Source organism: Anolis sagrei, chromosome 1 (genome assembly GCF_037176765.1).
Source record: "Anolis sagrei isolate rAnoSag1 chromosome 1, rAnoSag1.mat, whole genome shotgun sequence".
Lineage (NCBI taxonomy): Eukaryota > Metazoa > Chordata > Lepidosauria > Squamata > Dactyloidae > Anolis > Anolis sagrei.
In genome coordinates, this window is record NC_090021.1 from 38,934,590 (window position 1) to 38,962,213 (window position 27,624).

General features: G+C 41.1%; 1 protein-coding gene across 2 annotated transcripts in view; it reads left to right on the plus strand.

The window, feature by feature from the left end:
• The window catches only part of CNIH3 (cornichon family AMPA receptor auxiliary protein 3), a 99,892-nt gene that overhangs the window by 47,048 nt on the left and 25,220 nt on the right, over positions 1 to 27,624 (plus strand). Inside the window, exons 2-3 of one of the 2 annotated variants that reach the window (XM_060754190.2) lie at positions 11,630 to 11,698; positions 17,764 to 17,811. In XM_060754190.2, coding sequence (XP_060610173.1) covers positions 11,630 to 11,698; positions 17,764 to 17,811 — 117 coding nt within the window. The remainder of the gene's footprint in view (positions 1 to 11,629; positions 11,699 to 17,763; positions 17,812 to 27,624) is intronic. The other variant, XM_060754191.2, reaches the window with a different exon arrangement.

Here is a 27,624-nt window from a genome sequence, read left to right on the forward strand (position 1 = left end):
TACATCTTGTACTCAGTTGAGTCAAATGCTGAGTCTGACCTTAAAGATACCAATAATAAATATTCCTATGGCAGCAAGGAGCTTCATACTGTGTTAAATGAGTTGCTTCTATAGCAAATGGGCATTGTGTCTTCATTGTATTGTCGGTGCCTGACTGTAACTGTAAAAAGGAAATACAATTAATAAAACATTTTCTTTCTGCTATGTTGGGAGCAATTGGTGTTTGATGAATTGGTATTTGATCACATTTTGAAATTTTCTTTTTGGACAGACATGATACAGGTGATAATTATGCCTGGATGCAGCATGGATGCATACAGTTTAAAAATCTAATAATAAATTGATATATGGCACCAATTTGTCTTGTTGTTACATCAGGAAATGTAATGTGAAAATACAAGACTCCCAAAGTGCTTTGAATTATTTTTACTTTTTATTTTATCATGTTAGGAACATAAGTGCTGCATCGGAAATTTTATTCCTCTGCTTCTCAATCTTTGAAAAAAGATACTCATCTTTTCTTTTGCTTATTGTTTTCCTTTCCCTTTCTTCCCCTTTCTAGTAACCCTCCTTTGTTTTAGCACACTTTGATCTAAAAACATTTACATACACACTTCATCTATTATTAAACAGTGGTAAATATTCAGTCTTTCTCGAAGAAAAGGACCCATTGCAGGAAAAGAAGCCTATTTGGCAGTTGATATAAAATGATAAATGAACATAAAGCTGTATGTAATTTTGATTTGATAACTGGGACATTATGGAGTGATTGCTCACTTCTGACTTTCTCAGAGGATTAAGCATCACACCTGCTATATGTAAATCCCAGCAATGATGAGACTTTGATGCCTGGAAAGACATTACAGCTGTATTAAACATCCCCTCAGCGTGCAGCCTCAAGTGGAATGAATGTGGGAGCTTACTTCTGAGTAGCTGTTTTTCATCACCTGTGTGCAGTGATGCTTGAGCTTGGGCTGCTGGGCAGTTCCAGGCAGAATATGAAAATCTTGCTGCATTTTCCTACCAGGAAAAATAACAATTGTGACTGCTGTAATAAAGCTAAGACCTGGTAGCAAATGCACATTTGAGTCAGCTGAGACCTATCCTGTTTTTCACCTGAGGCAGCCAAATATTTTGGCTGGTCCTCATGTAGTTTCATCTTCTTTGTAATGATGAAGGTTAAGGCGGTGGTGTCAATCTGTGCAAGTGTTCATCATTATATTTCATAGCCATTTCCCAAAAGAGAGTCTTAACTGGTCACTGTGTTGACTTCTTTCTCTCTGTCTTATGTGTGTATGTTTGGTGCAGTACTGGGAAGTCTTTTTTTATTCATATCTTTATTAGAAACAAACACACACACAAAACCCACAAAAGATTTTAAACAATATAAAACAAATAGGGGTTAATATAGTAAGGCTCGCTTATCCGGCATAAACGGGCCGGCAGAACATCAGATAAACAAAAATATCGAACAATACAGAGTGTCCTACTGTTACCTGTCCAACACGGTGCTAGACACCTAGAATATTAACAACAGGGGCTCAAAGCACTCTAGCCTCCGGGCTAGAGCAGCCCAGCAGGAAGTGCCCGGATGCTGAAGAGGAGCATGAAAATCGCAGAGGGAAGGAGAGAGGACACTTCCATTTCTGGCTCTGCCTCTTTTCCCCCTTTCCTCCCTCCTCCTCCTCCTTGTCTTGCTTTTTTCACTTATTGGGAATGGAGAGGGAGATGTGGAGAGCTCCTTTAATTGAAGGGGAAATGCTGGAGGAAAAGGGGAGCATCAGATAAGAGTGTCAGATAAGACAGAATGTCAGATAAGCGAGAGACTACAGTATTTGTAAACCACAAGCTTTTTTTACCTAAACTATATAAGAAACATTTTTAAAAAGGGAAAAACTGTGGAGTATACAGAGCATGATTTCCAACCCCTCTGCTGAAGCTATTATTCACCTTCGAAACCTACTTTCTATCGCACAAGCTACATTACTGTTATTATTTGTAACAACAATACTTTATTTTTAACCCACCCTATCTCCCCAAGGGGACTCAGGGAGGCTTACAATAAAAAGCACAGTAGCAAACATTCAATGCCGAAAACCAGGAACAACATATAACAAATCAAACACAACTTGATAAAAATTAATATAACAAGATAAATAAACATAGCTTAATATGTTGAACTAGATAACTTATATAAACTTTTACTTAACACTCACAGCCATTTAAACTAAATGGAATGTCTGATTCACATTGGTCACATGTAAATAGTTGGGCTGGTTCTGATTCAAAATTGGCTGCTGCTGTTTACCCAGCATTTCACTCTCCATGGGGTTGAGTGGCATGGAGGTTGGATGGCACTTGCCCGTCTCCTCTCCAATGTCCTCATCAGTTGGGGTTGAATTCAACAGCATGCGTAGGTTTGCCTATCCTTTTACAACAGAGTCCGCCAGCTCCCATCCTGTGATGCACTGCAATTTCCGGTGGAGCTCCATCATAAAATGTAAGGCCAACCAACGCATGCCTCCCATGTTGCTTTGGATCAACAGGGGGAAGCTGGGTGGCAGATGCTTCCCCTCGGGGGATGGGAACTTGAGTGAGTTGGGCAATGCGGGGCATGGGTCCATAGGTTCCCCATGCCCTGGAACAGGCACCACCAGAATCATCACAATCCATGATGATTCCGGTGGTATGTTTGATGAAGTCGCATCTCGCTGGTGCTTTAGCAAGCATTGGAACTTGCAACAGGCAAAGACCAGGAGCAATTTTGTACTTCATCATTGCCACTATGATGATGTTGGGATGGCAACGATAAGGGTGGCTGTACTGTGGTGCCAAATCAGGTTCGATGCCATTGGATCATGTGGATTATCTCCTGCTGGCATAGTACCTGACTATGTGGCTATCTTCCTGCCATTGCAGTGGCTAGGAAATACCCCACTCTGGATCAGCCCTGGGATCTACAGCCTGTGTAAATGCACCCTTGTGCTAGTGGAGGCTGCAGTCCAACAAGATCTGGAGGACTGGATTTTTGTCCATCCTTGCTCAAGGATTTTAGTCAGGCGATTCAACCAGCATTTCTGGAGATGCCAGGACTGAACCTGGGATTTTATCTGTGCTTTGCCACTTTACCACAGAGCACAGACCTTTCCCCTGTGCTCATTCACTAATAGTCCAATGAGAGGCCGCCAGGCTAATTACTGGGGTGGCATACAGGGAGCACACAAATCCCATGTTACGTCAGCTCCACTGGCTGCCTGTTTGCGATCAGGCTTAATTCAAAGTGCTATCTTTGGCCTATAAAGTCCTAAACGGCCCCGGCCCAATTTACCTGTCTGAACACATCTCCCTTTATGAACCACTGCAAAGACTAAGATCTTCTGGGGAGGCCCTGCTCTTGGTCTTGCCACCATCACAGGTGCCTTTGGTGGGAATGAAAGAGAGGGCCTTCTCAGTGATTGCTCCCTGGCTATGGAACTCCCTTCCTGGTGAGATTAGATCAGCCCCCTCCCTCCTGTCCTTCTGAAAGATGGTAAAGACATGGCGGTGGGACCAAGCCTTTGGGACAGTGCAATGAGGCAATAATAGAAAACCCACTCCACTGACCGGAGCCACATGTTTTTTTGAGATGATTTTAAATTACTGATTTTAAAGTAGATGTAACTGATTTTAGTGTTTGTGTATATTTATATTTTATGTTCCAGCATGGAATGTGTGCCGTATATATGTTGTGCTCTGCCCTGATTCCCCTTTGGGAATATAAATGTAAAAAAACCCCCAATCTTTTATTTATCACAGCTAAATACATACAAGATATTTTGAGGACAAGTCATATTCTAGCTATGAAAATGCTATAGAAGTGCCAAGTATAAGAAATGAACACTATTCACATTTATTCAGTGCTAAACTTAACATCTGACCATAATTAGCTCTACCATTGCATAGAGCCTTCACCCCCACCTTTACCCTATAGACGAAAGTCTTTTATCATGGAACACCAGATGGATTTCGCTGCCATTAAATGACAAATTCACTCAGAATGAACAGATACTCACCATGCTGTTCAGCAGTAATTGGCACCCTTGTGGACAGTCTCTGCGGGGCATGGAACTAGCATGGCTACATATGCTCTAATCTCTCCTAAAAGGGAATATATTTCATCCCTCCAGCTGTCCTTCTTTGTAGTAATTCTGATGGAGTCATGCTGAACATGTTCTGCCTCTTTACTGGATAAACATTGTTCTTTCACTCCAGTTTTGGTTTCATGCCTGAAGTCCATGTTACAAAGATACTTTTATCCAAAAGTATTCATTAATACTTTGTAAGGCAGTAAATTAGATGATCTCAAGTTGCCTCTCAACTTAAAGTGACCTCACAAATTTTATAGGATTTTCTTTGGTGAGCTTGTTTTCTGTTTCTCTGAAGACTCTTCTCTGAAGAGCACTGGATTCAAGATGTAGGAAAAAGATTTCACCCTAAACTTCCTGATAGTAAGAACTATTCAGTAATGAAAAATCCAGCGTAGATAGTGGTTAAAAAGTATCTTTGAAGCCTGGATGGCCATATTTCTGGATTTTATATTCCTGTATGGCAGGAGGTTGGATTGGATGGCCCTTGTTGCCTAGGCAAAAGTATGATAGTTGGGACCCAGTGCTGGTTGCATAATGCGGCTCTGAATTAGAGAAGGGAACATGTGCACCAGTCATAGCACCACGTGCAGGAGAGACCACACGCAGTGAGAGATGCAGCTACAACAGAGTCAACAAAGTAGTTCGGTAGAAAAGGGGGGGGGGGACAGCAAAGCATACTGATGTAGGCTATCCGAACATTGTTGCATTGAAAAGAAGGATAGAAAGGAGGGGAGAAATACGAGCAGTGGTGAAAAATAATGAAATCCAGTCATTCTTACATTACTTCACTGTTATCCTGTCCCACCTGTGTTACATTACTTCACTGGTATCCTGTCCCACCTGCATTACATTACTTCATAGGTATCCTGCCACAGCTGCATCTCTCACTCGGTGCCCTGTCTGGCGCACATGTTCCCTTCTCTAATTCAGAGCCATGTTACGCAACCAACGTAGCGCTACTAGCACTGGATCCCAGCTATCATACTTTTGCCATTGCCTCTTCCAGTTCTATTTTCCTTTGAGGCATATTCAGATATGGTTTGCCATATGTAGAATCCCTTGGTGAAATCCTCTTCAGTTCTTCTTTCCAGTTGTAACACTCTTTGTTTTGCTTTGTTTTAAAAGGGTTAATTTGTTCATGTGAAATCATACTGATCAAACTAGACAAGAGTATCAAAGCCAATTATATTGTATTCCGAAACGATGAATTGAATAATACCACCAGACATCTAATGCAATAGTATTTTCCCTCACAAAACAGAAACCACAAATCCCTGTAACACAGATCCTCAGCTGATTCCACTTATACGGTTAACAATTTTCAATCCAATGTCTCTTGAAAAGAATGCAATTTCTTCCTCATCCTAATACTTCTGTATTCAAGCTGTCACTGTCTGGAGGAATGGTTATATCTACAAATATCTTAAGAATTGTGATTATATTGAAAGAGGCACAAGGGTGTATAATCTAGGATCCTTTTGGCATGGGCAGACAGTTGTTTTGAATAAACCTGAAATATATGGAAAGCCTTTTCTGAATATGATCAGTAGGGTGACAATTGATGGTTAAAGTTTATAGGAGAAGTTACTGCACATGAAAGGGAAATGTGAAATAAAAAAAATGAGTACTAGACAAATATCAGTTTTCCTTCAGTTAGAAATCCCATAGTCCTATAATCTCAATTCTCTTTCTATTTCATTTCCCTCTGCTCTTCCGTTTATCTCTGACTTTCATTCTTTAGGTTGTTGTGAGTTTTCTGGGCTGTATGGCTGTGAAGTTATGTCTCTGCCTTTTCCTCTCCTCTGCTTTACTTTCCCCTGTTCATAGATTTTCCCAATAGTGTAAATACCTTCCTTGGTATCAGTTTTGGGTGGAACTTAAATCCCCTCAGAGGCCAACCTTAGTTGGTCTATTCCATTTCCCTGTAGAGAGCTCTCTTGCTGGATTCCTCCTCTTTCTACAGCAGATCTACTGTGATTTAGGCTTGGGATTGTCCGGTAACCCTAGGACTAGTAATCCAAAAACAGGCATACTACCGCACCTCAGAATAGATTCGCCTTGCTGAAAACACCAAACTGCACACAGCCAGAAGTCTTTATAGTTTATTAAAAAGTAAAAGATAAAAAGTTATTAAAAACAAAAGTAATGTTCCAAAAGATCAATACAAAATAATACTTTGAAGCATAATCCAAAAAGACACCAGCAAAACAAAATCCCATGAGAACATGACTGAGTCTTGAGACCATGAACACGAGAACTGTAAGACAATCCAGACAAGCAAAATGCAAGCTTCTTGGTTAAACGAAAAGTTGCTCTGACAAAGGTTTGGTCCCAAACACACTGCTTAATCCCCTTTGCAAAACATGAGGGTGTTTCTTTGGCCTCTGGCCTCCTTCTTGTTAGCTATTCTCACACTCCTTTAAACTCTGAATTCTAAATGGTCAGCACGATCTAAGGTTCCCCTTTCATCAAGGTCAGTCTGTTCGTTAGTGTTATCCAGTTTGCCTTCCTGCTCATTATCAGCTGAGAACTGTCCTTCTCTAAGTCAATTTGCACCTGCACCTGGCTAGTTTCAGTATCAACAAACTCATTGCTTGCTGTGGGAAACTGAACTTCCACACCCTGTTCCTCATTGACTATAGCAGGGACATTTTGAACCAGATTGTCAACCTGAATCCCATCATCTTCATCAGAGGCATTCTGTGGTTCCAGCTGAGTCACAACACATCTTTAGCACCAGCATTCAGCAGTATTTTTATACCAGCAGTCCAAAGGACAACAGAAGCTTATGACCAGCTTATGCTTCACAAGAAGATCATGACAATTTATAACCATCACTTTGCACCAGAGGCAGAAGAATCCAGAGAGATGACTGAAGCCAGCAAAGGCGCCTTTTGTAATATATTGCTTTAAGTAACCTTATGATAGTCCCTGGTGGAGTTAACCCTTTGTTCATCTTGTTTGCAGTAAACCCATTTGGTTATCTTTTCATCTTGCCTAAAGTGCCTCTGTGTGTATTAAAGGGTCTTAATCTTAACAGAAGGTATAGAGATAGCCCCTGAGTAAACCCAGACAGTATAGTTTTCCCATAGGCTCAGGCATGCCATCACAATGGTCAGGTTCCAGAAGCATTCTCTCCTGATGTTTTGCCTGCATCTATGGCATGCATCCTCAGAGGTTTTGAGGTTTTTGGAAACTCGGAAAAGGGGGTTTATATATCTGTGGAATGTCCAGGGTGGAAGAAAGAACTCTTTGTCTGCTTGAGGTAGGTGTGAATGTTGCAATTGGCCACCTTGATTAGCATTTAATGGCCTAGCAGTTTCAGGGTCGGGCTTCTTACTTCCTGGAGGATCCTATGTTGGGAGGAGATTAGTTGATCCTGATGGTTTCTTGTCTGGAATTCTCCTGTTTTTGATTGTTGTTCCTTATTTACTGTTATGATTTTGGAGGGTTTTTTTAATACTGGGTAGCCAGTATTCTTTAGTCTTTTCCTCCAGGAGAGTATGGAGCATTACAGTCAGCCCCCCACATTTGAAGGGATTAGGGGCACAGGACTGTTATTATAGAGAAGTATTGTTTGTTCCCTCCATCTGAACTACATTCCTGTAGAGATAGTGTGGCATTTTTGGCTACCATATCACACTGTTGACTCATTTTTAAGCTTGCAACCTACTAAAATCCTTAGATTTTTTTTGCACAATAGCTAGGTGTCACCCATCCTGGATTTGTGGATCCCATTCCTCCTGCCCCAATGTTGTGCTTTTAATTTATCCTTGTTGAGGCTAAAAAAGCCAAGACTAGATGTCAGTCTAGGCCAACTGAACTAATAATTTCCCTCTGCGGGATCATGCACATTGTTTTCCTAATGCAGCAAGTCTCTGGAGAAAGACTAATTAGTGTCCTATTTTCCAAGCCTGGTTAGAATATATTCAGCATACATTTGGAGTCGGGAATGTAGTCAGCCCGCATTTAGAATCTGTAGGGCAGGAATATTTCTCAGTCTGAATCCTTCTGGTAAATATTCCCAGGGGCAGTGCAAAGACAGTTAGAATATTAATAAAGAGAAAGGAGAGTGAAAGCTTATTTCCGGTGTGTCTTTGTGTATTAGTGACGATGGCTTGACCATAGTGCTGTAATGAAGACAAATGAATATCCCAGAATGTCTAAGCAGTGGTTATTTCTCACTGAAGTCCTTTAGGACTGCTGATAATTGAGTTTTCATAATTATTGATAGAAATGATTGCCAGCTTAGGGATTTGATAGCATTGCTATGCTGTAGTGGCTTTGGAACAGCGTCGGCAATGATTCCCACAGCACAATTTCTTATTGAAGATCTGTTTAATCCATCCCAAATCATCTCTTTCATTAATTATATTGTCAAAGATATTATGAAATTGAGGTTGCTTTAGCTGAAGCACTACTCACAGTTCAGCGTACTAGAGCACTGCTAATGCATTTGCTTAACAAAATACATGAGAATTGGAATTGACATTGGAGATTCTTCACAGCACTTAACACTCATTAAATAAGACAGGATATAATAGTTGAGGTCCTCCAGGGTCATGCTTTGTTGTAGAATTCATTGATAACTAGATATGTACAGGAACAGGAAAAGCCCCATGCTGTTTTCTGGCAAACCATAAAGTAGCAAACCTAGATATAGCAAAGTGTAAGATTCATGCTCTGGTTGTTAGTCATTTGGTCCCATTCTGGGCAAATACTAGTGAATTTGAGAAGTGTGTTTTCAGTTCTGCCATTCCTATCCACATTGCAGAGCATCTGATGAACCAACCTGGACATAGCATATTATTTGAGAACACAGAAATGCTGAACAACTCTAACAACTACCATGTCAGGCTGCACAAGGAAGCCATTGAAACCCACAAACATGAGGACAATTTCAACAGAAAGGAGGAAACCATGAAAATGAAAAAAATCTGGCTACCGGTATTAAAAAAAATTCCAAAAGGATAACAGTAAATAAAGAACAACACTCAAAAACAGGGGAATTCTAGACAAGAAACAATCAGGGCCAGCTAATCACCTCCCAACAAAGGATACTCCCAGACAGGAAACAGCCAAGCCTTGAAACTGCTAAGCCAATAAATGCTAATCAAAGTGGCCAATTGAAACATTCACGCCTACCTCAACTAGACAAAAGTTTTGCTCCTACCCTGGGCTTTCCATAGATGTATAAACCCAATTTTCCTAGTTTCCAACAGACCTCAAAACCTCTGAGGATGCCTGCCACAGATGCAGGCAAAACGTCAGGAAAGAATGCTTCTGGGACATGGCCATGCAGCCCACAAAACTCAGAGCTACCCAGTGATTCCAGCCATGAAAGCCTTCAATACACATAGTTAACATTTGGAATACGGAAATTTTAATAGATCAAAAAGTAACCCTCAAGTCATTAACTGTAAGATTTTTTAAAAATCTTGGACAGATTTGGAAAGAAGCTTTCAAGTCATCTCTAGAAGATTCAAAATGTTTTGTTTACTTCTGCAAGGTTTTCCTGACGTGGCTTTCATATGTACATACTACTTTTGAATAAAAGATTTGTTGAATGTTGAACTATTGTTTTTTTTTCTTTTTTGAAGTGTAGAAATGTATCCCTATTTTTTCCAAATTATTTATATCTCTGGTATGAAGTTTCTGTTAAAGACGTAATGCTCAAGAACACATTTGCTTCATTAGCTGAGGTATACCTGTATCCCAAGACAGCCAAACTGGATTTACATAGCATTATGGTTCTCATTTGTGATATAATTTAATAGCAAGGGATTTAGGGCTTCATAAATTGTGAAGCCTCAAGTAAATCACTGTTTAATACAACCTCACAAGAGCAAGACGTCATTTTGTGTGGTCTCATAAAATGTTAGTCATGAAACCAATTCTAGTGATTCAGAATTTGTAATCTTTTACAAGGGCATTCAACAGGTAATGTGCAGTTAAATGGAAAAGTTTTGCCTTTTTGCAAACCTTTTTTACAACTTTTTTTTAGATTTTGTGAATATGAGAAGAAAATGGAGGGAAAGAGTTTGTATGAAACAACATGACAAAACCAATATAACAAAGGCATTATTATTATTATTATTATTATTATTATTATTATTATTATTAACACAACAAGATGAGCCCACAGCAGACACTCTGCTGGATGTTGTATTGGATCATACGGCGGACACTTCGCAAGTGTCTAGGACTGTGTAATGTATCAGCAAATAATGCATGCAGTTCCCAGATGGGTTATCTTGTCAGCGCTGATTGTGTTTAAGTGCAGGCCAAGGTCTTTAGGCACTGCACCCTGTGTGCCAATCACCACTGGGACCACCTTTACTGGCTTGTAACAGAGTCTTTGCAGTTCAATCTTTAAATTCTCATATCGTGTCAGCTTTTCCAGTTGTTTCTCTTCAATCCTGCTGTCACCTGGGATTGCAACATTGACAATCCATACTTGATTTTTTAACATGATCGTGAGGTCAGGAGTATTGTGCTCCAAAACTCTGTCTGTCTGAATTCGGAAGCCCCAGAGTAGCTTGACGTGTTCATTCTCTGTAACTTGTGATCCCACCAGTTCTTTGTTGCAGGCAGATGGTATTTGTGGCACAAGTTCCAATGAATCATCTGAGCATAACAAGATTAGTACACAGCAAACTAGATCACTATGCTGGCTTTTGTATTCAATCACACATCGGACACTTCCCAAGTGTCTAGGACTGTGTGATGTATCAGCCAATAATATTTGCAAATCCGAATAGGGTGGCCTTTTGCAGCTGACAGATGGTGATTTTATCAGCACCGATTGTTTTTAAGTGCAGGCCTGCACCCAGTAAGCCAATCACCACTGTTCCCAGTAAGCCGATCACCACTGGGACCACCTTTGCTGGCTTGGACCAAAGTTTTTGCATTTCAGTCTTTAAATCCTTGCATCGTGTGAGCTTTTCCAGTTGCTTCTTGTCAATTCTGCTGTTGCCTGGGATTTCAGCATTGATGACCCATACTTTGTCCCCCCCCCCCCCGACATTAAGTCTAGTCATGTCTGACTCTGAAAGTTGGTGCTCATCTCTATTTCTAAGCCGAAGAGCTGGTGTTGTCTGTAGACACCTCCTAGGACATGTGGCCAGCACGACTACATGGAGTGCCGTTACCTTCCCGCAGAAGCGGTACCTATTGATCTACTCACACTTGCATGTTTTCAAATGGCTAGGTTGGCAGAAACTGGGGTTAACAGCCGAGCACACCCTGCTTCCTGGATTCGAACCACCAACCTTTCGGTCAGCAAGTTCAGCAGCTCAGTGGTTTAGCCTCCTGCGCCACCAGGGGCCCCTGAATTTACACTACATTAATGAAATTCATTCAGACTACACCAATGTAGGGTGCCTTGAACAAACTTAATAAAGCTGAACTGATACATTTATCTTATTAATAAGAAATTTTGCTACTTATTGTGAAAGAAAAAAGTTTATACAATTAATATGATTTCAATGTTTCTCTTACAGATAATTGCCTTTGATGAGTTAAAGACGGATTTCAAGAGTCCCATAGACCAATGCAATCCTGCACATGCGGTAAGTTCCTCTATACCATACAATAGCCAAATTGTGATAGAAATTATCATCTTTCAATGGAAGATAGGGATTAAATCCTGAATAAGGATTTAGGATAATCTGGAAATGATTTTTCACTGTGCAAGTGTTGACTTAATTATTCTGCATTAGAAAGATGCTGCAATTAAATGACATAAATTACGGTTTAGTTGATGTGACCCATATGGACTCTGGTTTTGCAAGGCAAGGGCAATGTAGAGTGTATCTACACTGCACACCTAAAGCACTTTTATACTCCTTTAATTGCTGAGGCTCCAGCCTATGGAATTATTTAATTTATACTTCACACTGGAGTGAAGTGCTTGGAATTCTTAGCTACAGAGCTACATTAGTTCCTGCACATTTGCATTGGGTTATGGGCCCAGGGTACCCACAAAAGTGGAAAACCTGTAAATACTAGTATAACTAAACGTTAGAGAATATTTTCCTAGGGATTCTTATGTTCTCCAGAGAGATTCTGCATTCAACTTCCAACAGGAGTTGACCACTGAATCACACTGAAGATCCTAGAAAGAACATTTTTATCATGTATAACAAGCATGAGCAAACTTTGACCCTCCAGGTGTTTTGGACTTCAACTCCCATGATTCCTAACAACCTCAGGCTGATGTATAGCGTAACAATAGAAATGGCAAATACAGTGATCTGCGTATAATCAAATCTTCAAATGCTTAACTCAAATATGTGAAGGAGCAATTGTATTATTGAAAGGAGTACACTAGACTAGAGAATTCTAAGTTCCTCACCAAAGTACAATCCTGAGGATTCCATAGGTGGAGTCATGATAAAAGTAGAATTATATTGCTCTTGTTGTACGGTGTGGATATTCCTTTAGATCACTCTGTTATATTTTTCATAAAAACATATCCACTCTGTGGGTCACTCTTCATATGACTGCATTTATCAAAGTGGAAGTATGGCCCAAAGATAGAGTTTTAAAATGCCAGAAATCCCGATAAGTAGGCAAGTTCACTGGGGTAATGTCATTTTCCACTACTGTAGCAAATTTGATTTATTCACGTCTGCTTTTAAACAAACCAATGTATATGCAACATAAATTCATTTTGTGATTAGACTTTGATCCCAAATACAGGTATTGCACAATCAGGAAAAAAATCAGCAATACAGAACACTTCTGTTCTCAAGCATTTTGGATATGGGTTCTCAACCAATACAGGGGCCATTCATTAAAGATCTCCCCTGTCCCACTTCTATTTATCACAGGATGTTGAAACTCCACATGTGAAATGATATAAGTCTCTATAGATTATGTGTCATTTTACAACTCAGAACTGATATCAGTCTTGATTTTACAGATGTGGAAGTGGTGTGAGGTTTGATAATGGACCCAGTGGAATACAGAGCAGTCATCCTTTATTTGAAAGGCTAGACACCAAAGGAGATGTTTGATGAGATGAAAGAGGTTTATGGTGATGATTCCCCATCATATGATGTAGTCAAAAACTGTCATTGTCAATTCAAACGTGGTTGGACTTTGGTGCAAACAGCTCCAATTCCAGGGCGACCCCACTCTGCTATTGATGAATAGCAAGTGGAAGTCTTCATTTTGGAAAATTGCCGTGTAACCATTCACCACCTAACCCAAAATGTCAAGATTAATGTGAAGTCCATGGAAAAAAATAATACAAGACCATCTTCACATGCATTATGTATCAGCTCACTGGGTTTCTCAGCTGCTCACACCTTTCCAGAAGCAGGAATGAGTCAAAAGCTCTCAGGCTCTATTGACGATGTGCCATGGAAACCAGGAGGACTTTTTCAACAGACTGATGACATAGGATGAAAGCTGGGTCCTTCACTATGATCCTGAGACTAAAGTCCAGTCGATGTAATGAAAACATCATGAAGCTCCAAAGAAGGCATGTGCCCAACTCTCGGCAGGCAAGGTCATGCTCACAGTATTTTGGGATGAGCACGGAGTAGTATTGATGGATTTCCTAGCAAAAGGCACCATGATCACTGCGGCATACTATGCTTCATTGCTGCGGGAGGTCATCGAAACCAAGAGATGTGGCATGCTCACCAAAGGTGTTTGCCTTCTGCAAGACAATGTACCACTCACATGTTGCCCAAATGGAAGCATGCTCCTGTGGCTTTGAAGTTCTACCTTATTCACCTGACCTCACACCATTGGACTTCTACCTCTTTCCAACAATGAAGTTGTTTTTGAAGGGCAAGCATTTTTCAGATGATGAGACTCTGATTTCCAAAGCTACAATGAGGCTTTTGGAGCAATCTGCCAACTTCTACAAGCAAAGTGTTTGTTGTTGTTGTTGTTCATTCGTTCAGTCGTCTCCGACTCTTCGTGACCTCATGGACCAGCCTACGCCAGAGCTCCCTGTCGGCCGTTACCACCCCCAGCTCCCTCAAGGTCAGTCCAGTCACTTCAAGGATGCCATCCATCCATCTTGCCCTTGGTCGGCCCCTCTTCCTTTTGCCTTTCACTTTCCCCAGCATAATTGTCTTCTCTAGGCTTTCCTGTCTCCTCATGATGTGGCCAAAGTACTTCAACTTTGTCTCTAGTATCTTTCCCTCCAGTGAGCAGTCGGGCTTTATTTCCTGGAGGATGGACTGGTTGGATCTTCTCGCAGTCCAAGGCACTCTCAGCACTTTCCTCCAACACCACAGCTCAAAAGCATCGATCTTCCTTCGCTCAGCCTTCCCTAAGGTCCAGCTCTCACATCCGTAGGTGACTACAGGGAATACCATGGCTTTGACTAGGCGGATCTTTGTTGCCAGTCTGATGTCTCTACTCTTCACTATTTTATCGAGACTGGACATTGCTCTCCTCCCAAGAAGTAAGCGTCTTCTGATTTCCTGGCTACAGTCTGCATCTGCTGTAATCTTTGCACCTAGAAATACAAAGTCTGTCACGGCCTCCACGGTTTCTCCCTCTATTTTCCAGTTGTCAATCATTCTTGTTGCCATAATCTTGGTTTTTTTGACGTTTAGCTGCAACCCGGCTTTTGCGCTTTCTTCTTTCACCTTGATTAGAAGGCTCCTCAGCTCCTCCTCGCTTTCGGCCATCAGAGTGGTGTCATCTGCATATCTGAGGTTGTTAATGTTTCTTCCCGCAATTTTCACCCCAGCTTTGCATTCATCCAGCCCCGCACATCGCATGATGTGTTCTGCATACAAGTTAAAAAGGTTGGGTGAGAGTATGCAGCCTTGCCGTACGCCTTTCCCAATCTTGAACCAGTCTGTTGTTCCGTGGTCAGTTCTGACTGTTGCTACTTGGTCCTTGTACAGATTCCTCAGGAGAGAGACAAGGTGGCTTGGTATGCCCATCCCACCAAGAACTTGCCACAATTTATTATGATCCACACAGTCAAAGGCTTTAGAATAGTCAATGAAGCAGAAGTAGATGTTTTTCTGAAACTCCCTGCCTTTCTCCATTATCCAGCGGATATTGGCAATCTGGTCTCTCGTTCCTCTGCCTTTTCTAAACCCAGCTTGAACATCTGGCAACTCTCGCTCCATGTATTGCTGGAGTCTTCCTTGCAGGATCTTGAGCATTACCTTACTGGCATGAGAAATAAGGGCCACTGTACGGAAGTTTGAGCAGTCTTTCGCATTTCCCTTTTTTGGTATGGGGATATAAGTTGATTTTTTCCAGTCTGATGACGCGGAACAATGGCTTCAAACTACAAGAGAGGAGATTCCATCTGAACATGAGGAAGAACTTCCTGAATGTGAGAGCCGTTCAGCAGTGGAACTCTCTGCCCCGTAGTGTGGTGGAGGCTCCTTCTTTGGAAGCTTTTAAACAGAGGCTGGATGGCCATCTGTCAGGGGTGATTTGAATGCAATATTCCTGCTTCTTGGTAGGGGGTTGGACTGGATGGCCCATGAGGTCTCTTCCAACTCTTTGATTCTATGATTCTATGATTCTTTAAGTGTGCGTCCCTAGGTGGCACCTATGCAGAGAAGGACTAATAACTGTGCCAAGTTTCATTGCTCTCAGTCCACATTAAGTGGGTCAGGGAAACCTTTAATTAAGACCCCTTGTATGTTTGACAGTGGCTGTCACATATGTTAGGTTGTGATATTTTAGATGCAAAGAGGCAAAGTGCACTGAGCTGCATCTCCTTCCCTGCAGGACAGTGGGGCTTGCAGGGAACTCTTGCTGAAAATAAATATGGAAGTTCTATTCAGAGTTATGGTCTTCATATCATATGACCCTCTTCCATGTTATATCTGCTCAAAAGGTGCATTGTAAAAACCCACAGCAAACTCTTTTAAGGCAATTTCCCCTGCAGTTGCATTTCAGAAATCTGTGACTGCAGCCGTGATTGTAGACCTTGCTGTATTTAATTTTGATAATCTGTGGTAATTGCTGTACCATTTGCAAACAGCAATGCAAGATGCATATTCCCTTGACGCCTGGCTTTAACCATCCAGTTGCCTTTTCCACTTTAAAGATTTCAAGCTTTGTAGAAAAGGGTGTACTCCTAGGCTGCATGCTGACCCCCAAGAATGGTATTTTTGGTATTCTTGTACTGTCTTGCCTGGGTCAAGTAGATAGAAATGTTAGTGTGAGAGGAAGATGGCTGTAGCAAATCAACAAGAGATTCCCCCCAGGCGCTTCCAGGCCATTGAATGCAAATCAAGGTGATCAGCTGAAACATTCACAGCTAGCCCCAGCAGACAGGGGTCCTTTGTCTCACCCTGGTCATTCCACAGATATATAAACCCATTTTTCCTACTTCCAACAGACCTCACTACCTCTGAGGATGCTTGCCATAGATGCAGGCGAAACGTCAGGAGAAAAATTGCCTCCAGAACATGGCCATGTAGCCCGGAAAAACCTACAACAACCCAGTGATCCCTGCCATGAAAGCCTTCGACAATACAAAATCACACTTGCCTACAAATTGGATGTTTGTTTCTGATGTAGTAGTTGATATATTCCATGAGTGAAAGGCTAAAAAATGTGTTTATCTAAATAGACCCTGAGGCGAAGACAGGCGCATTGAGCCTCTAACCATAGTAGTGAATGAAATTAAGTCCTCAGAATGACTGTTCCAAAATCATTTCTAAAACCATGTAATGCATTTGTGTAAAATCATCAGGCCTAATGCTGCCTGGCAACTCTCCTGGAAAAGAACCAGCAACTGAATACATCACTGACCACAGTTCAATCTACACGTAGGCTGTAAGCCAAACTTTGCTCATCTCTGATCTTGAGCCATAGAGTCCCCTTATTGAAGTCAGGGGGGATTTTTTTTATTATTCCTGTCACTCTGCAGCTGGTCACAGAATTGCACTGTAAATAAAGTTGTTGAATCAACTGCATTTGTGGGCAAATCTCCTTTGATTTTATTGAAGATAATTTCCCCATGCTATGTATAATACGGCCATGGCTCGTGCATTACTAAATCAGGAAGCAGTGATGACAGATGAGATGTTATTGCTATTGTTTCATTAGTAATGAAACTTTGCTGAAATTAATTATATCAAGGGTATATTAGAGTTCATTCTTTTCCAGAAATACAGATTATTTTGTGTATCCAAAATGCTTGAAATCAGAAATATTTTGGATTTTGGATTTTTTTGGTGGATTTTGGAATAGTTGTTTATTCATAAAGCAGGCCTACATAACTTGTGGCACTCCAAGTATTTTGGACTTCAGCTCCCAGAATTCCTGACCATTGGACAAGCTGGCAAAAAGTTTCTGAGAGTCTGAGTCCCATGTCTGGTTGTGCATGTTTGGGATAAAGAAATATCTCGGTGACGGCACCCAAGTGTAAACAAAATTCATTGATGTTTCATATGCATCTTATACGTGTAGCCTGAAAGCAATTTTAATAATTTTCTGAATGAAACAAAGTTTACATCCATTGAAACAAAGGTGTCACGAGCTCAACTACTTGTGTAGAAAAATTTTGAATTTGGAGCATTTCAGACTTCCAGTTAGAGGATACTCAACTTGTATTTTGCTTTATTTACAAATTTCATAAATTGTACATTTTCTGTCCATTCTGCTTCCCCTCCCCCCACTTTTACAGAGAGAACGGTTGAGGAACATTGAGAGAATTTGCTTTCTTCTGAGAAAGGTAAGGAATAACTCAGGGGTTCTGTGTAGTGCTTGAAGGAATTAGAGCTATGAAATTTGTGGTACTAGAAATATCCGCTAACCTTCCCATGGTCTCTATTCTGTTGACTTCAATGAGAGGGTAATAATGTCACGAGGAAAATTGGAACTGAGGTGACATTTGAAGGAAAGGGAAAACACTAATTATAAAGGACTTACAACCTGTCAATAATATCTTGGGGAAAAATGAACTATTAAAAACACAATTGAGAATACCATCAATTTAATAGTCTTGTTTCTGAAGGCAATGGCTGATTTTGGAGCCATATTTTGTAGTGGCTGTTAAGAATTATGGGAGTTGAAGTCCAAAACACCTGGAGGGCCGAGGTTTTCTCATGCCTGTCTTACATCCTTTTGCCAAAAACTCTTTTTACATTTATAATAATCTAATAGTTTGACAAAGGGCAATTTTTTACTCTGAAACTAATGTCAAACTATCAGATATTTCACCAGCTTAATAGAAAAACAAAGAGTCCACATAATCTGCTGATAAATAAGCATGTGATGCCCTTTTGGGTTAGAAACCACCTGTACAAGAAATAATTCAGCTTTCCCTAAACTTGGTGTTCCTAGGGAGATCAGATTGGCTCCCTCCCTCATAACGTTTCAGAGGCAAGTTAAAACATGGTTGTTTGAGCAAGCATTTACAAATGCAGAGTAGCTAATATATAGGAAATTGAATGACCTGACGATGGAACTGGACAATGCTTGATAATAAGGAGATGCTAATGATGTTGTTTTTATTGCTCTTGTTGTGTTTTATACTGTTTTTAATGTTTTAATCTGTATTATGATTTTATGTGTACTGATTTGTTGGAAACCGCCTTTAGTTGCCAATTGGCTGAGAAAGGCAGTATACAAATACAGCAAATAAATAAATAAATAATAGATGTGTTAGACTAGGACTCTCATCACACTATAACCAGCATGGCCTTTCCTATTTGCTGAGTTAAGATTCAAAACATTGGAAGGTATCAGGTTGGAAAAGACTGATTTTATGCATTTTTAATAGTTAGATATCAGAGTGATTACTCTCATAATGACGTCATACCTTTGTTCTGAGAAACGTGTAACATAATGAGTTTCCAGAAGTAAATCTGTTGCTCATGAACATCATGTATACATATGTTATTTGCTTGTTCCTGGAAAAACTGGTGTAAAGTTCCAAATTAGATGGCCCACTAATTTCAGTTAGACTGAAATTATATTGAAATGATTAGGAATTTCAAGTATCTGAATTATTGTTGTTGTTGTTGTTGTTTTTGTTGCATTTTTATATTCCACCACCATCTTCCCGAAGGGACTTGGGACGGCTCACAAGTGGGACCAAGCCCAATTCAACAAAACCTACAAACCAAAAACACATTTTAAAAATATAATATGCATATAACAATCTGATTAAATCAATTAAAAACAGAAGAATATAAAAACAAACATTAAGATGAAACAAAACAAACCTCCAGAACCAGGGATAAGGTGGACAAGTTCAGAAATTGGAGAGGGCTGTGCAAGGGCTTGTGCAAAAAGCAGATTATACGGCTAGGGGCAGGGTAAAGGGCTGAGTTCACTGTAATGGTCAGTTTGGGCTGGACATTCATTGACAGGGGCTGAACTATTATCAAATGCACACTGGAACATCCAGGTTTTGAGGTCCCTGCAGAAGGTGGACAGAGTCAGTGCTAGCCTAATCTCCCTGGAGAGGGAGTTCCAAAGCCAGGGGACCACTACCGAGAAGGCCCGCTCTCTCATCCCCACCAACCATACTTGTGATGGTGGTGGGAGTGAGAGAAGGGCCTCACGGGCAGATCTTAGGGTCTGCACTGGTTCATAGGGGAAAATGCGGTCACAAAGGTAGGCAGGACTCAAACCGTTTAGGGTGTTGAAGATAATAACCTGCACTTTGAATTGGGACTGGAAACTTATCGGCAACCAGTGGAACTGAATCATGCCCTTGTTTGCAAATTGTTGTCACAGCCAACAACGATATGAATGAAAATTAGTTCTCTAGGTGATTCACCACTTGGAAGAGATGAAGCAGTAATGAGAATATCCATCCTACCTACAGCCTACACCTTTGTCTAGGAGTGATGTAAATCCACAGCTCAGGAGTAATGACTCCAATGCAGGTGGGCTCCATTCACATAGGAGCTAAAAATAGAGAAGGAACATCAGTACTCTATGTACAAAAGCGCCGTCTCCCAACATCCTTGGTGCCCTGCATTTAGCCAAAAGGCCACTTGGGAATGTCTGCGTGGATTTGTCTGAATACTGTGTTCTTATGATGACCATAAAAACAAAAGAATGAGAAATGGTTAGAAAGAGTGGGAATGTGGGTGGTAATCTTATGTGAAGTCTCTTTTCATATGTGTGTGCGTGTACCAGCTGTACCCGAATAAAATCCCTTTCTGATTGGGAAAGATGTTGCTGGTACAGAAGTGTTTTTCAAAGTGTGGATACAAAACAGAGTCTCATCATGAAAATTATCTTTATGTCCTCGGAGCAATTGAAGGGACAGAACTATCACAGGCCATAACTACAAATCATGATATTCACCTCTGCATATAAACAATTTCTCTGGTTGTCTCAACAACTGAATTTTATTAGCTTAATTGGATGGATTCATATATAGTATTTTAAAGAATGTGTCCTTCCCCATTTGATTTCTGTGTGTATATATATCCAGCATTCAGACTTTCTCTACTCCATTATTCTGTGAAGCATGGTCTTACCTGTTAAAAAGATACCGTATTTCTTTAATTCTAAGACACTGTAAACATATAAAATGGGGTGCATTTTAGAATTGCAGGTATATCTTATGTATTTTTGTTGTTGTTGGTGGTGGTAGTGAAAATATAATCAATGGCATCTTACAATTGAAGACATACAGTGTGTTTGAAACTGTGTACCACAATACCTCTGTCAATCTGCAGAACTCTTTGTTTCTTTAATGGCAGGTTGCATGCTTTGCACATAAAAAATACTAGTTTCAAGTCCCACATCTCCAGGTAGGCCTAGGTAAAGGTAAAGATTTTCCCCTGACATTAAGTCCAGTCTTGTCTGACTCTGAGGGTTGGTGCTCATCTCCATTTCTAAGCCGAGCCAGCGTTGTCCATAGACACCTCCAAGGTCACGTGGCTGGCATGGAGCACTGTTACCTTCCTGCTGGAGCGGTACCTGTTGATCTATTCACAGTTGCATGTTTTTGAACTGCTAGGTTGGCAGAAGCTGGAGCTAACAGCGGGAGCTCAAGCCGCTCCCTAGATTCAAACCTGCGACCTTTGGATCAGCAAGTTCAGCAGCTCAGTAGTTTAACCCATTACGCCACTGGGAGCTCCAGGTAGGTCTAGGAAGGACCTATCTCAGAAACCCTAAAATCTGAAACCGCCAGTCAGGGGGACAATACTTAGCCAGGTAAAGAATAATAAATAATAAATAAAACTTTATTATCTATCTCCCCAAGAGGACTCAGGGCAAAACATAGGGCAAAACATTCGGTTGCCGAACTTCACAAAAACCATACAAAAATTACCATTATAAAACATAAACGTAATCCTATTAAAACAATCAGAAACATTTAAAAGCCAGTTTCAGTTTTACTCCATCAGATGGGATTCAAAATATCAATGGCCAGAATTAGGAAGTGGATCTAGTCAGCTATGAAAGGGCTGGGCAAGGGCTAGTGCAACAAAGTAACATAGGGCCAGGGAAGTGGATAAAGTGCAGAGCAGGGTCCTAGCTAATGGCCAGGGAAGGGCCTGGCGCTAATCATTTTCAAAGGCCTGCTGGAACTACCAAGTTTTCAGGTCACTGCGGAAGGAAGATAGTGATGGGGCTTGTTTTGTGTCTCTGGGGAGAGTGCTCCAAAGTTGGGGGGCACCACCACCGAGAAGGCCTTCTCCCTCATCTCCACCAACCATGCTTGAGATGGTGGTGTGAGCGAGAGGAGGGCCTCCCCTGCAGATCTAAGAGTCATAGCGGGAGATGCAATCATGGAGATAAGCGGCGCCAGAACGGTTTAGGGCTTTGTAGGCAATAATCTGCACCTTGAATTGGGCCCGGCAACTTATCGGCAGTCAGTGAATATGTGGGGGGGGGGGGGGACATCATAAGGTATGGTCGCAGCTGGCACACAAGCTTTAACTGTGCAAAGACCATCCTAGCCACTGCCGACATCAAGTGTCAGCGCTGAATCTAGGAGGACACCAGCCTGCAGACCGGGCTGTGGTGCAGCTAGTTAGTAGCCAGCTGCATTAAATCACTACTGACCAAGAGGTCATGAGTTTGAACCCACCCCAGGTCGGAGTAAGCTCCCGACCATTAATAGTCCACTTTGCTGTTGACCTATGCAGCCCGAAAGATAGTTGCATCTGTCAAGTAGGAAATTTAGGCTAATTTAACTAAGTTACGATGCCATAAAATCTTCCAGTAGCATGCATAAGAATGAGGAAGTACTCCACCAAGGACTCGGTGTCACAAGTGGATGGTGAAGCTGCAGCTCCCCCTGTGGCTGGAATCGAGCATACCCTCATGAAGCAGGAATAGCTAGAATATTATATTGCCTCTGTGTCTGTCTATATATGTTGTATGTCTAAATGGCATATGTGCATTGCAATCTGCCCTGAGTCCCCTGTGGGGTGAGAAGGGCAGAATATACTGTAAATAAATAAATAAATAAACACCCTTGAGCACAGGTTGCCATCCCATACCCCGATCAGCCCCACGACTGACCAGGAGGACATCTGTCTTGTCTGGATTAAGTTTCAACGAGAAGACAGGTCAGCCTCAACTTCAGATGTTCTTTTTACTATAATGGACTAACAATGCTCTTCCTTTAAAATTAATTTGACTATGTTAATTGCCAACTCAGCAGCCTCCTAGTTCAAGTTGTGCCCCAGATTTTGTAATGCAAAGTAAGAGACAGTAGTAATTTTATTAATTTATGCATGTTGCTTGCAGATGGCTTGCCCACACTGGTATTTAATTTTTATTGAGCCTAAGCATCCTAGCTATAACAGCAGAAATGGCAGCTTTGGGCTAATTACATACTCCGTGTATAATAGACTCTAGGGAGCAGCTTACTTCTCAAACACTTAAATTGTTTGTTAATACCACTTTTGTACCAGAGCTCTTCTGGGATACACTGTTTTTAATTGGGATTTGTGCTTTAGGGGTGAAGAAAGGCTGGATCATTCAAGAGAAAGGCAGTATTCATTACAAACCAATTCATGCAGTCACTTTTGTTTATATGGCAATTCTGGAGTATTCATGGTTAGTGGCCAAGCTTTGGGGACCAATTAGAACACAAGAGTTAAGGAAAATTTGGGAACAAGTGCTATTTTCAATAAACCTTCAAGGTATCAAAACTCATTATAATAGTGTTCTCTATGCAGACTTGACTAGTCAAGGTTTTTCTCTTCTAGAGGATTCTGGTGGAAAGCCATTTCAACCCTATCAACAAGAACTAGTTTGATAACAGATTTCACCTTAGTATTATGAAGTTCAACCTGTTGGTTCAATCTTTTAAAAAACAGATGGGAATGTTGCCATTGACTTCAGTGGGTTGCTTGGTTAGGGGTGGGAGTGTGATTCAATTGTTGGCAGTGAATTGTCAGTTGAAGTCTACTCTTCTATACTACAAATGCTTTAGAAGCTTTTCAAAACTGTTGACAAAACCTTGTTCAATATTAAATCTGTATTGGACCGGGATGTGGCACAGCGTGTTAATAACCAGCTGCATTAAATCACTACTGACTGAGAGGTCATGAGTTCGAAGCCAACCCAGGTTGGAGTAAGCACCCGACCATTAATAGTCTAGCTTGCTGTCAACCTATGCAGCCCAAAAGACAGTTGCATCTGTCAAGTAGGAAATTTAGGTACTGCTTTATGCGGGGAGGCTAATTTAACTAATTTACGACACCATGAAATATTCCAGTAGCATGCATAAGACTGAGGAAGTACTCCATCAAGGACTCGGTGTCACAAGTGGATGGTGAAGCGGCAGCTCCCCCTGTGGCTGGAAACAAGCAAACCCTCATGAAGCCGGAAAAGCTGGAATGTTACATTGCCTCTGTGTCTGTCTATATATGTTGTATGTCTAAATAGCATTGAATGTTTGCATTGTAATCCGCCCTGAGTCCCCTGAGGGGTGAGAAGGGTGGAATATAAATACTGTAAATAAATAAATAAAATAAATCTAACTGTGTTAATCAATCAATCACTTTGATCTGAAAGGGTGATTTTTCAAAGTTCCTAAAAAGGATCTCTCTTTCTCTCTGACATTAATTTTAGTTTGGATTATGAACAAGGATCGTATGAAATAATGAGATTGTTTCTATGTCCCTATGCCATATTTTGGGGTAAAATATGTAGTGGCCTACATTATATATGGTATAGTTTCTCCACATCTTGGATCTGGATCCCATGTTTGGTTAACAGAAACACATGTGATATATGAAATATATGGGAACTCCCCGTGCAAACTTAAGGGATTCTGCTGTTTAATTCTTACTAATGCGATATAGTATCTGTGACACAAACACCGTGCATTCATAATCAGCCAGTATTTGATTACATTCAGAGTATACATTTTCAATGAAAAGGGATACTTATCTTAGGGGTTTTTTTTTTTAAAAACCCTTATAATTATAAAATTCAAACAGCTTGATTCATATGAAGAAAGCAAATCTCTATGACATGAATTCAGTCCTCTGTCAAGAGCATTGTAAATTGTCCAGGTGCAGTTTTCGGATCCATCTTTGTTTTCTTTGCATTCTAGTGGGTTTAATATGGCTCATAATTTATATATGTGAGAAATCCATGTGTAACATCACATATGAAATGTAGTATAGGAGCTGACTTTTTGGCAATTATGGTGTTATGTTTATTATAACAACTGCTATAAAATCAGTCAAGATTGAATTACTCCTCCAGTTACAGAAAGCATAACAAATTAGTCATTTTAAGAATATGTTTGTATACCTTCCCTCCAGTTGAATTCAAGGTGGTCTGTATAGCTATTCTCTTCATTTTATTTTTATAATGCCCCTTTGAGACAAATCAAGCTGCAAGAAAGTCACCCAGTACGTTTTGCATGCCATTGGGGAATTGAATCTAGATTGTCCACATTGCAATACAACCCTGTAACTAAAACCAAAAACATTTCTGCTCTGCTTGAAATAAAACTCAGCAAAAGTTTAAGTTTCTGATTGGAGATTGGTGCCACATGGCTGTCCCTTTTGATGGTTCCAAGGTACTCATGGCACTAACAACCCAGCCCTGAGAACTGCTTGCTCTTACTCCAGCACACTTCCAAACTAATGTCTTGTTGAACATTACCACTGGCTTGAAGTAGAGGGAAAGAACAAAGACCTTGCCCCTGGAAATCTCTGATGTCCAACCAGCCAAGCTTTGCAATAGCTAGTTTGATGGCTGAAGCACAGAGTGGCTGTTTTTGTGTGTGCTTAGTTTTAATTTCTTTGTTGCTTCAGGAAAGCATTGTTAAGGAGGCCAGAGTTTCCTGACCTCAACTGCAGCCTGGAGACAGGACATGATTCATAGCGATTTGGGGAGGTGTTCCGAGATCTGGCAACTCTATAAATATAATTTCTCTTTAAAAATTCAAGTTCAAATTAAATGAAAACCTATGTTAATTCCACCTATCTGCAAAATAGTATTATCCAACTTGTGACTCGTTTGCACCCAAGGAATAGAACAGTTAATTACCTCTCTATCTTGACTCATTCAGTTGCATTTACCAGCTAAAACTTCAAAAACAAACTTAACCATGAGATCGTTTCTTTTTCTTTGCATAGCTGTCAACAGAGTGTGATCCAATGCCATTCTTATTACAGCAAATCGGGGGGCACTGTTTCTATTCCAGCACTGCAAGGACTTGTCAATGTATTTTTGCTCTTTGCTTTTAGATCTTTAAGTAATTACCTATCCATGTGCAGATTACCTTTTCTATACCATCACTGAGCTTGCACAAAAGCCTCTTGGTTGAACCCTTTTGAAATTCCAAGTAACCAGTGTCTATCAAAGCTATCCTCGAGGATAGCTTTGACAGTGTGGTGAATGAATTAGAACCAGACATCCTGAGGAGTGAGGTTGAATGGGCCTTAAGAAGCATTGCTAACAACAAGGCAGCAGGAGATGATGGGATCCCAGCTGAACTGTTTAAAATCTTAAAAGATGATGCTGTCAAGGTGATGCATGCCATTTGCCAGCAAATATGGAAAACACAAGAATGGCCATCAGACTGGAAAAAATCAACTTATATCCCCATACCAAAAAAGGGAAATGTGAAAGACTGCTCAAACTTCCGTACAGTGGCCCTTATTTCTCATGCCAGTAAGGTAATGCTCAAGATCCTGCAAGGAAGACTCCAGCAATACATGGAGCGAGAGTTGCCAGACGTTCAAGCTGGGTTTAGAAAAGGCAGAGGAACGAGAGACCAGATTGCCAATATCCGCTGGATAATGGAGAAAGGCAGGGAGTTTCAGAAAAACATCTACTTCTGCTTCATTGACTATTCTAAAGCCTTTGACTGTGTGGATCATAATAAATTGTGGCAAGTTCTTGGTGGGATGGGCATACCAAGCCACCTTGTCTCTCTCCTGAGGAATCTGTACAAGGACCAAGTCGCAACAGTCAGAACTGACCACGGAACAACAGACTGGTTCAAGATTGGGAAAGGCGTACGGCAAGGCTGCATACTCTCACCCAACCTTTTTAACTTGTATGCAGAACACATCATGCGATGTGCGGGGCTGGATGAATGCAAAGCTGGGGTGAAAATTGCTGGAAGAAACATTAACAACCTCAGATATGCAGATGACACCACTCTGATGGCTGAAAGCGAGGAGGAGCTGAGGAGCCTTCTAATCAAGGTGAAAGAAGAAAGCGCAAAAGCCGGGTTGCAGCTAAACGTCAAAAAAACCAAGATTATGGCAACAAGAATGATTGACAACTGGAAAATAGAGGGAGAAAATGTGGAGGCCGTGACAGATTTTGTATTTCTAGGTGCAAAGATTACTGCAGATGCAGACTGTAGCCAGGAAATCAGAAGACGCTTACTTCTTGGGAGGAGAGCAATGTCCAGTCTCGATAAAATAGTGAAGAGTAGAGACATCAGACTGGCAACAAAGATCCGCCTAGTCAAAGCCATGGTATTCCCTGTAGTCACCTATGGATGTGAGAGCTGGACCTTAGGGAAGGCTGAGCGAAGGAAGATCGATGCTTTTGAGCTGTGGTGTTGGAGGAAAGTGCTGAGAGTGCCTTGGACTGCGAGAAGATCCAACCAGTCCATCCTCCAGGAAATAAAGCCCGACTGCTCACTGGAGGGAAAGATACTAGAGACAAAGTTGAAGTACTTTGGCCACATCATGAGGAGACAGCAAAGCCTGGAGAAGACAATTATGCTGGGGAAAGTGGAAGGCAAAAGGAAGAGGGGCCGACCAAGGGCAAGATGGATGGATGGCATCCTTGAAGTGACTGGACTGACCTTGAGGGAGCTGGGGGTGGTAACCGCCGACAGGGAGCTCTGGCGTAGGCTGGTCCATGAGGTCACGAAGAGTCGGAGACGACTGAACGAATGAACAACAACAGTGTCTATCAAGGCGCACTTTGCTGGCCCTGGCACCTTTGTAAATGCCCTTTTTTGAATGAGAAATTGATTGCTTCCTCTGCATTTTTGTCCCACCGTTTTCTTCTATAACCAGGAATCTGAAACAGATATGACTTGAAGCCTGATTCAAATATGATAGAAAGTATACAA